General features: G+C 41.0%; 1 protein-coding gene across 1 annotated transcript in view; it reads left to right on the top strand.

Moving 5' to 3' along the window:
- Positions 1–12013, top strand: part of TNIP3 (TNFAIP3 interacting protein 3) — a 69014-nt gene that overhangs the window by 31732 nt on the left and 25269 nt on the right. Inside the window, 4 exon segments of the mRNA XM_035112547.2 lie at positions 2569–2688; positions 6714–6839; positions 9741–9794; positions 10670–10828. Coding sequence (XP_034968438.2) covers positions 2569–2688; positions 6714–6839; positions 9741–9794; positions 10670–10828 — 459 coding nt within the window.

The raw sequence follows: 12013 nt of genomic DNA, 5'->3' as shown, positions 1-12013 counted from the left end.
TGGTGGAGATGCCCTACCCTCAATGGCATTGTTGCAGCTTACTTGGATAGGGCAGGAAATTTATTTAATTTTAATATCCTGCCTTTACTCCAAGGAGCTCAAGGTGGCAAACATAGTTCTCCTCCTTCCCATTTAATCGTCGCAAGAAGACTAAGAGCAAAGTCGGCCCAAGGTCACCCAGTGAGCATCATGGTTGGGTGGGGATTCAAACCCTGGTCTCCAGTTTCCTGGTTCAGTACTCTAACCTTTACATCACAGTGACTGACTAAAGAAGTGCTATAGGAACTTACAGGTAGGTAGCCGTGTTGGTCTGCCATACAAAACAAAACAAAACAAAAATCCTTCCAGTAGCACCTTAGAGACCAACTAAGTTTGTTATTGGTATGAGCTTTCATGTGCATGCACTGGAGTGATTTTTTAAATTTTGTTTTATAGGAACAAATGATGCAAGAATCTGTAGGGCAACTGATACATTTACAACACAATGCTATACATGTCTGTTTATATGTACTTCCTGGAAAGTTTATATGTACTTCCTGCTGTGCAATCCTGTGCACACTTACCTGGTCCACTGATTCCCAAATAGATGTCCAGGATTGTGCTGAAAGAATGACATGTTTCAAATGCAAGGAGACTTAACATATGGCAAAAGAGAGATCTGGAAGTGGGGGAAACAGCTCTCATCATGAAGAAAAAATGACATAAGGTCATCTTTGGATAAGAGAGCCTTGAATACAGCACGCAAACGTATTGTCATCCCCACAGGTGTAAGCCACATGGTAACAAGAAAAGCCAAATGAGATCTCGTGCACATTTATTGCATGGTTAACAAAACATATTGAAGTCAGGTTACGATTTGGAACCAATTAGAGGGACTCTTAAATGTAAATGCACTTTGAGTTTGTTAGAATGTAAGGGTTTTTTTTGCCTTAGTTCCATTCCTCATCTAATTTGTGCTTAGTTACAATAATATGTCTAATTTAAAGCTATCAGTTTTTAAGTTATTTCTAATTTTGAGGAATTAGATAGATAGGACTGCATTGCGTTGGCATCCGTCTGTCTCAAGAGGCAATGGAGTATATACCCAGGGGTGAAGTTAAACTGCTGTGTTAGCAGCACTGGAGCAACCTCTCCAGGGCACAAAAGCCTGGGCAGTGTGTATGGAGGCCCTGGGCTGCCCAAATGACAAGACCCTGCTCTCAGCCTCACTGATGTGGTCAAAAGGAAAATAGAGCAATATGTTTGGCACCAGTTTAGCTGCAGGAATTGCTTGGAGGAGGCATACAAGGCGCCATCCACTCCAGGTTTGTGTAGGGTTTACCCCTCAGTCTTTTCTTCTTCTGAAGATAGCCTGCAAGGCTTCAGATCAGTTTCCCTTCTCCTAGATGGGCTACCTTTCTAAGTTGATGAGCCTCACCTGCCCAGCTAGGACTAGAAGTTTGGTTTTCTGATAACTTAGAGCACAATCCTAACCATGTCCACTCAGAAGTCCTGTGTGTTCAATGGGCTTACACCTAAGGAAGTGGGGTTGGGATTGCAGTCTGAATAGTACTGTTGTCTAATGTGATTTTAATGATATAATATGCTGGCCATATGTATGTAAGAGTTATTTCCTTTTATAGTTGCTATAAAGAATTACACAGTGTTCTATTTATCAGTTAAAGCCAGCATATCAGGGGCAGGTGTATGTACTTCACAATCCTAAGTAGTGATGGAGGAGAAATTCAATTCAGTTCAAATTTAAAGCCATATCTTTAGTCAAAACTGCATAGAAGGGTGTGCTTAGTAGGAGAAATTCTCACGAAAGTGTTTCTCAACCTTCTCAGTAGAGGGTGCAATCCCAAACACACTTACTGGGAGGAAAGTCCCATTGAACACAGTGGGACTTGCATGTAGGTAAACCACCATAGGACTACCTTGTTGTGTGGGCTCCACTGCCATGGCCAGCCCAACCACAATAAAGGGCTCTGCAGGTGAACATGCTTAAATTCTAATTTAAGTTGAATGCAGCCTGGTGAGAGTCTCTGGACTGTGGCAATAATACTAATCTAGCACTAAGTTTTTTTTAAAAAAAAAGCTAGAAAATGAGGTATTTGACTCCCTCAAAAAACTAGTAGACATGGTTCCCCCCCCCCAAGAATCCTGGGAAATATAGCTCTGTGAGGAGTAAACTACACTTCCCGGAATTCTTTGGGGGAAGCCATAGATATTAAAGTGGCATAAAGGTGCCTTAAATATGCTACCACCTTTAGGTTGGGCTAATGGGACTGAGGGGGGCATTGATCCCACTGATGCACACATATCTTTGCTGTGTGTGTTGGGGATGTTGGAAGCTGCCACTTTATTCAAGACCGTAATATTATTTTCTCTTCAGGTGTCTTTGCACCTCCAAGGAATGGAGAACTCCTCCTGTAATGCAGATTCCCCAACCTTTACTAGGGATTATAAATATGTTAGTTAGAAAGGCTAATGAAGATTGTACTGCTTAAAAAGCAATGATTTTTATGAGGTGAACTCCATGTGTAAAGTACAGTACTTTTCTTTTCTTTTCTTCCTTTTTGGCTACAGGCGCTTCAGGATGCCCTGAAAAATCAAAGTGCCCCCTTGCCTGTGGCTCCTGTAAATGCCCAGGAGGTGAACTGCAACCATGAAGAGATGAAAATGCAAGTGGAAGTTCTCAGGCAACAGGTATGAATGGATTGCATATGAACCTGAGCAGTAGTGTTGTAATTCATTTAATTCTAAAGGTAGAAATCCTGGGTTTTAACATGAACATGTAATTCCGCATACATTCATGTGCATGAATTCCACGGTGAGCTCAGAACCATTATAAATGAAGGTTGACATTTTCAGTATAAAGTCTGGTTTTCAGATGTAGTACTACCATTTATACTAGAAAACCTCAATAACAAACAGCCAGATCAGCTCACACATGCTCCCCAATCGGTTGATGTATATTTACGTTTTGTTTTCATACTGCTATTTTAGTTGCAATACTCCTACTCAACTCACCTATCAAAAGCCACTGATGGGAGTTGATAATCAACAAGCCACAAGCCCTTTTCCCATTTTTGTGAGACTATACGTTGCTCATGAATCATGTTCGTCTTAGTGCAAGGCTTTTCTTTAGTTCAATATCCTAAGTGGACAGATAAATTAAAAACATATAAAGTGTCCCCAACTGGCTCAAATAAACTCCATTATCTGTGGAACGGAAGATTGATTTAATCAGTGTTGCAGAGCCTCAGGAAAAGATGTGCTGCTACCTTCTCCACCCCCCTTTCCTTTTAAGACAGGAACCCATCCGTTTAAAATTATGTTGCTTTCCCGTTAACCTTAGGTTTAAAGTCTGTCATTCTGGACACTGTTAGAGTCAGTTGCTGAAATACAAATGTGTAGGATGGGAAGGCCCGTGGACTAAAATACTTGTTTCTGTCACGTTTGAAGGGCTGAGCCAGATTTTACTCTCACGTAATGCATGCCACATGTGGAAGGGTAAAACATTGAATTTGATTGTTCAATAATGGATTGTACACACAATAAAACAGAGGATATCATTCCCTCCCCCCTTCCCCCTATACTTCAGAGGGCACTTAAATCTAGAGTCTTTTTTTCTTTTTTGTATCATTTCATTTTATGCATCCGTTGAGACGCTGTGGAGTTCACACTGCATATTGGAGGACAGAAGGTTCCAATTCCATGTTAGAAGGACATTTTGCACTACCTCCTTTAGTTTTCTAAGCCTCCTTCATGTCTTATAAACTTGCAGTAATTATAATAAGGGTTGTGGGGATGATATAATAAGGGGAAGCAACAGCAGGGCCCATGGACTTATCATATCTCTTTGTATGGAAAGGGTAGGAGAGGTCACAACATTCCCCAAGACTCAAAAATAGAGGAAGCTTAGCCAAACACAAAGGACTCCACTCTTTCCCAAAGAAAACCAGGATGGCAGCCAGCTGTGGGGGGAAAAGCAGATAGTGTATGTATGCCCACTGGCTGATCAGTATCAACTGAACATCTAGAGCAGATTATCTACTTGCTTTATGGCTTCACCAGCCCTGAATTGCTTCCACACTGTAGTCATTTATTTGTTCAATTATTACAAATAATTTGAGAAGTTATTGCCAATGTGATTTATACAATGTTTTCCCTGTTACCCTCACCTCTTTTTAAATACCAGGTTGGTGGTGATCTTAAAACAAAGCAGAAGCTGTGATGCAATTGCATCTCTATTCCTGAGCAGGAATGCTATTCTAGGGAGTAGGTTCGGTTAAAGCAAATGCTTCTGGATAAACGTGTTTTTGATCTCCCTTTGAGGCTGCATTAACACATCAGTAGTGCCTGACTACTTTTCCATCTGCTGTGGGGAGAAGACACTGCAGGACTGCTGACAGGAGTATACAGTCCTGTGTGGAACTACAGTTCTAATACTGCTTCCAGAATTAATGTGGAAGAACCATGAATCAGCAGCGCCAAGGAGTCCTAAGCTACATCAATACTATACTTTTAAAGCAATACACAGCACAAATTTCCCCTCTCAAAGAATCCTGGGAATTGTATTTTGTTAAGGGTGCTGGGAATGGTAGCTCTGTAAGGGATGCACAGCCTCTGTTTTGTCGTTGAAATTCAGAATTGACTAACTTTGGCTTTAAGGTTCTGAAAGTGGTATTTCTAAATTCTTGGATTATGAGCACATCAAATAGAATTCCCTGGGAATGTGGTTGTTCCTAATGATTTTTAATTGAAGTCTTCCTGACTTCTCATGCACTAGCTGCCAGTGATTTGCTCCTTACAAGTACATACTCATGGGGGGAAATATCATGACTGATGCAAGCCTATCCAGACGCATAGACATTGACATCTTTTTTGTTTACTGCTGATTTTAATTATTATTATTTTTAAACAGTTCTTGGCACAAACAGAGCAGCTGCTCTAAGAAAGTTTTTTGAGGGAGGAATAGGGAGGGTGCTGGACCAGGCATCAGACTTGTTGTAGACCTTTTAACCACCCCCAAATAAATTCAGACAAGACTCAAATTTTTGGTTTAGTTTTTGGCAGAATTTAGGCCACAACTTTATTGATTACAATCAAATGAGTGGTTGCATAGGCTCTGGTTTGACTAGCTCCCTGCACCGTTGCAGGCAGCACTGACCCAGGGCACACCATAGGTCAGCCTTGGGTGAAACACCCGGCACAGTGGAAAGCGGGGTCAAGCCAGTCCACCAGCCAGATGTCCCCCTGAACTCCGGCTTAGGGCACAACCCCTCTCAGGGTTGACCAACCAATGAGTCCCTGGATTCCTTTAATGGAATATCCATCGCATAGGGATGGCCAGACCGTTCTGCCACCCCTATCACCTGAACCAGAGCCTATCTGCAACCTTACAAGTTGTGACAATTTGCTACGTGGCAGGCGAAACCCAAATGGCACCAGCCAATCTGCCAAGTGGGGAAAATTCCTGCCATGCCCCTGTCCCAATGACAGACGACACATGACAGCATAGCAAGGTCATGCGTGCAAGCCCTAAATATAGGGAGAGGTAGGCAGGTGTTCCGATGCACTGGCCCCAAAGAGGAAGCTCAGGGACACGTTCATGGGCTTAAATAGAGGTTCCTTGGTAGAATTTAGTTGGCATCCCATTGGTCTAATTGCACCCAGCATCAAGGGACCTCCAATAGGGTGTTGTGGCCATTCAAACATTCCCACCCACAACACAGGGTTTGGTTGCCAGGCCACACTGCAACACGTGACCTATTGTTAGGGAGGACCCAATTTACTGGAACTTCAGCAATAGCTATGTGGGAAAGATGCAACAGACAGAATCAAAGAACAGGGTGACTCCTAGTGAAGTCTAAGCATAGGAGTTTGTTTTCAGTACTAAACCAGAAATGAGCTGGACCCACAATCCTTTAACAAACAAATCCACATCTGGCTAGCTTTCTTCATTTCAGCAGCCTAATTTGAGTGGAAAAAGTAAATTTCTTGTTAAATAATTAGGTGTTAGAAACCCTTGCCAATCTACTGCAAATGACCCAAGGATAAAACAATCTAGTTCCAATCTATGGTATCTTTTGCCCACCTCTGCCCTGGACTGTCTCAGAGATTGCCACCTAAGGTGGTGTAGCTTAACACAGTGTATAAAGTGAGTGTGTAATCTGATAAATTGCCAGCAATTGTGTCAAGCCACAGTCAAGCCATAATCATACATTTTGTAAAATATTTGCCACAGTTGGGCATGGATAGTTTTTTGAAAATAGAATCTCATTCTCCAATGTGCTGCTGTTCTTGTTCCATCCAGAGTTGTTTAAAAGCCTGTGTTAAGTAGAATTTATAGGAAAAAAACAAATTGAAGCCAGAAATCCCTATAATCTTTCTGTGATTGTTAATTGTTATTAATTATGTGATTATGGATTCTTTGATTATTAATTCTTATATCCACACCAAATATAAAAATCATGTAAAATTCTGTGAACCGCCCTGAAACCTCCGGGTATAGGGTGGTATATAAATTCAATAAATAAATTAGAGGAGAAGGTTTGTGAGAACAAATAACTTTTTTTAATTACCAAAATGTCAAAACCCACCATGACATTTCCTTTTAAAGCATTTTTCATGTAAATGGATAGACTTGCCTATTTTGTACCTTTTATAAAATTAAGATTTGGGGCATTACCTCTACTGAATAGATATTACATTATCCTCATTTGTAGGTTCAGATTTATGAAGAAGACTTTAAAAAGGAAAGATCTGATAGAGAGAGACTTAACGAAGAAAAAGAAGCACTGCTGAGAATTAATGAGAGAATACAGTTTCAGTTGGACACCCTAAATTCACAGGTATGAATAAAAACAAATGTAATCATTGCCAAAACATGTGCATTTTCTTCTTATTTTCTCGCTTTCCATTCAACCCAATTCTGGCTTCCATTCTATTTTAGCTTCCGTTAATTGACACAGATTTTATATGAGGTCACCATCTGGGATGAAATCATTCTGGAGTAATGTTGGTTATGAAATGAGGAATAATTTGAAACCCACACCCTGAACGCACACAAATCACACACTAACTAAATGGAGTGACTTGTGACAAATGCAGTGGCTCATCAAATATTTTGTAGCAAGCACCAAAGTTCTTTTTTTGACCTCTTGCTTCAGATCCCAGATAGTTTCAAGGGAATTAAGCAGAATAACATTTTCTGGCTATTCTGTATGATTTCTGCAACTAAGGCTGCATCTTATATATGCTCGCCTAAGCTCTATTTGCATACAACGGAGAAAGCAATTTCTTCAGGTATCCTGGAGAAAGCAATTTCTTCAGGTATCCTGAAGAAATTTACTATATAAATATCACATAGGATTGCTCCGCTAATCATCTGCATCTAAAGAGCTATAAGTGACAGTCAACCCGTGAATAGATTTCGGAAGACTAAGTTCAAATCCTTGTTCTGCTAGGATCTCATCAGGTTAGGCCCTTGTATCCTGGAAGTGCTAGAGAGGAAACATGATAAGCTGAATTTGAATCCTGGCAAGATGGGGGCACTGTGGATGAGTGGTCTCTGTGCCCAAGAAATCAGTCAATTGCCTGTGCCCAACAGGATGGCACTCCTCCTGAAGGAACAGGTATAAAGGTTGGGTGTGCTTCTGGATCCAGCTCTGACACTGGAGGGCCAGGTAACATCAGTGGCTAGAAGTGCCCTTTGCCAGCTCTGACTTATGCGGCAGCTACAACTGTTCCTGGACCAGGAGAGCTTGACCACATCAGTCCAGGCATTATTGACAAAATAGAATTACTGCAATGTATTTTATGTGGGGCTTCCCTTGCACTTGCTCTGGAAGTTAGTGCCAAATGCTGGCAGAAGTGAGACCTATTCTGCATATTACACCTCTGCTCAGAGATCAGCACTGAGCAACCATTGGCTACTGGGCCAAGTTCAAGGTGTTACTATTAATATATAAAGCCCTTAACAGCTGGGGACCAGTTTATTTGCAGGATCACCTTACCCATGGGCGCCTGTTCAGTCACTTCCGTCTGCAAAACTGTCACTGTTACAAATGCCACCCAATTACCTTTAATGTGGCAGCAACTGCCCTTTGGAACTCCCTGTCTATTGAAATAAGACGGGCACCTTCACAGTATTCTTTTTGGTGCCTTCTTAAAACATTTTTGTTTAGGTAAGCCTTGACAGTTTGCATTTCTTAGTGCAGAAATTATTGATCTGATGTGTAGAGATCTTTCCTATTCTACTTAATTCAAGAGGGTTCTGGAAGCTTCTCTGTGTGAAAGAGACAAGCAGAAGCTTTATGATGTTTAGGTTACACCTTCAGAAAATCTGGCTTAAATTGGCTCTGTTATCTTTTCTGTCAAGGTCATGCTGACTATAAAAGTAGGGCCAGAAGGAGCCTGGGTTTCACTTTGTCCTTCTGCCTCTCCTTCCTTCTGGTGTAGAGTTCTGTACATAGTATGTATAGTTTAGTCTTATTATAAGTTATTGTAAGTTTAAGTTAAGCCTGTTGCAACTGGATTTCTTATGAACAGTGCCAATCCTGAATCTATTGTATTTGTGACCATTGTGCTCATTTGCCTTCAGTAGCAGTAAAGCTCTGCTGGATGAAATACAATAGCCTGTGGTCTATTGGGAATCCTTGTTGTTGTTGTTGTTGTTTAGTCATTCAGTCGTGTCCGACTCTTCGTGACCCCATGGACCAGAGCACGCCAGGCACTCCTGTCTTCCACTGCCTCCCGCAGTTTGGTCAAACTCATGTTCGTAGCTTCGAGAACACTGTCCAACCATCTCATCTCATGTTGTCCCCTTCTCCTAGTGCCCTCCATCTTTCCCAACATCAGGGTCTTTTCCAGGGAGTCTTCTCTTCTCATGAGGTGGCCAAAGTGGTTCCACTCTGTTATTTTCTACCTCCATCTGGCATCCCTGCTCATTAAGCATTTTATCCTTCTGCAGCCATGGTGCCTTCCTATAAAATCAGAACATTACATTATCGTTGTGTATATCGTATGGTGTGATTTGACATGCTTAACTGTTATATAAGTAATACATAAATGCAGTTATCAGGTTTGTTTGGGGCTCTGCTGGTCAACTTTTCTTGCAGGAATCGGAAAGGAAAGATCAAAATGTAATTTCTCACTTGTCAGGTGTTGGAATGATGCAAAGAAGCTTAATATGGGACCATAGAGCGAACAACAAAATCTTATTGGCCAATTCTGTGAACTAACACAGGATACCCGGCCAATGCTTGTGCAACTATTTCCTAGAACTATTTGTAAAGGAGACCCATGGCATTACTGGGCAGCTTGTGCTATGATTTAACTGCCCTTTAAGTTTAGATCCCCCCCCCCAAATATTTAGCCTAATCTTCATCAAGTGAATTCAGACCGGACTGTAAGAATAAATATGTTGTCAACCACAACTTCAGCTGCTGGCAATGGCTGGTATAATTTGTGCCCCCCCACAATATCCTTCTCATGAATGAGGGCTTTGGCTTTAACAAGGAAGAGACGTCCTGTTGACCTGACCCAAAACAATTTCCCTCACTGTTTCCCTCACCGTTGACTTTGGAGCATAAAAGAATTGTCGCCTAATGAACCTGTTAACTTAGCTCACCAAGCTTCCACAAGGGGGCATGAGAGTTCTTGATTTCAGCAATTGATTTTTGATAACATACCGTGCTTCTATGCATACATGCATGCACTTTTTCAGTATGCAATTAATTTCCCCTACACAGGTTAAAGACTGCCAGGAAGAAAGGGAACTACTTGAGAAGAAAGTAAAGCAACAGGTGTGTGTTGTACTTCAGATATTGTTTTTTCTAGGAGGCTCAAACGACACACAGTACATGCTACTTTCAATCCAACCAAACTAATTTTGCTAATGTGATGAACAAAGAATTATTCTACAGGACTCAGTGCATGCCATGATTTTGTGCAAATACAAAGTGCAAAACATGGTCCTAAATTGCAGCTAATATTTTTTTTTTTGAAGATTAAAGGTTCCAGCTAATTTGGCTGCTTTGACCAAATTGCATGTTAAGTGGACAATATCTGGTGAAATCTCTAAGCTAATGGTGGACTCCATACAATTTCCAGTAGCCCAGGGAAGGGCCTTATCCCTCGCTGTGACCATCCAAAACAGATTATGTTGATTAAGCAAATTTATGCAAATTTTTTTGTGCCTAATTCATCCAGGTTAGATTCCCCCCCCCTTTTGTTGTGCTAAATTTTAATGCTTCATAGTGTATCAGGCTGTAGTCCCACTACTGGCAAACTTGTTATCAGTCTTGTGTAGCTTACTGTATATTCCTGCGTATAAGACTACTTTTTAACCCAGGAAAATCTTCTCAAAAGTCGGGGGTCATCTTATATGCCAGGTCGTATTTCTTATACAGCGAGTATATACCAAACTCTATATTTTAACTGGAAAAGTTGGGGGTCGTCTTATACACCAGAATAGACGGTACTTAGAACTAAGGGTGCAACTACCAGAATGGAAAGGCACCAGCTACCAGTTGGACATTGCAGTATTAAACCAGGAGTACAGGAAATACTAAGATGTTACTGTTTTAATGGGGAAGTATTCATTCATTCATTCATTCATTCATTCATTCAATCAATCAATCAATCAATCAATCATTCATTCAATGTTTGTACTGTATAGGCAAGAGACCTCCAAGCACTTACAGAAAAACATGGCTTTCCACATCAGATGTTTGTTCCTGCATGTTTTAGTTGCAGGAACTGTGGGTTACTTCACCCATACCATGAACCTCAAATAAGGTTGGCTTCGTGCAGCATTCACAGAAAGCAGCAGTGCCCAGTAAGTAATACTTCTGTCAGCCTCCATTTCACAAAACAGAAATCAACATTGTACAACCACAAATGCAAGGATTCTGCAGGAGTAGAATAATGTGTGCATTGTAAAATGTAAATACTCGCCTCTCTTTCTTGCCTTGTCATTTTGATTTTTCTCTTTTGATTTTTCTCAAATAACTGTTTTTGTAACTCTTAATGTACATATTCCCATCATCTTTCAAATAGCTCACATCTCCTGCTGAGTTGGTTTTTTAAAAAAAACACCCTCCATTTTTTCTCTCTGACCAGAACAAAATATATTTTACTGCATTCTTGGTATGCTTTAGGGCCCAATTCCAAGTAATAATCTTTAAAACTATTAATGAGTTGGGGGCCACACTGGTTGAAGGATCATCTTCACCTGTACAAACCTGCCTGTCCTTTGAGATCAGCCCCTGAGGACCTGCTTGTGTGTGCTTCAGTGAGCGCTATAGGGTTGACCCCACATCAATTTGTGGAATTCTATCCTAACTGAGACCCCATCAATTCAGGTCTTCAAATGGGCTCTGAATAACTTTGCTTCGAGTTGTTTTATCTTGGACTGATAACTGGGTTTTGCTGTTTATAAACCGATTGTTCATTTGCCGGAAATAGTTTTAGTTATTTTTATACGCTGGCACCTAAGGTAATGTTAGCAAAAGTAGCATTGTAACTCACAAGCTGTCACCATGTATAATAACTCTAGCAGTTGTACACCACCTTGTGCAAGGGCAAGACACACATTAGATTCGACAGCTACACTGTGCTGAGATTGAGGCTACTGCTAGGGGTATAATGGTTGTGCAAACGGGTTGCCACAATTGCATTCCTTCACATTATGATGAAGAATGCAACATGGATGGAGTTGGCATAATCTTATTTCTCCAGGACAATCTCTTGCATAAACCACCATGGAAGTGAATAGAACCTGCCAAGGACCACACATACTTAAGCTTAGATAAAGCAAGGAAAGAGCCATACATAAGCAGAGCTTTCATTTAAGTATTTTCCCTCCTGTTTCTCTTCTCTTATATGAGCTTGTGGGGGGAAGGAGTTTCTCACTAAAGTTTAAAACTGAGGCCCAATTAATTTTGGCCGCTGTCCTAGAGCTTTCACCATCTGGGTTTCTAGCTGTGCAGTGCATCCTGGGGGTTTATAAATTTTGCCTTCC

Source organism: Zootoca vivipara, chromosome 9, assembly GCF_963506605.1.
Source record: "Zootoca vivipara chromosome 9, rZooViv1.1, whole genome shotgun sequence".
Taxonomy (NCBI): Eukaryota; Metazoa; Chordata; class Lepidosauria; order Squamata; family Lacertidae; genus Zootoca; species Zootoca vivipara.
Note: the sequence above shows the minus strand (reverse complement) of the source record. Positions and strands in the feature narration are given on the sequence as shown.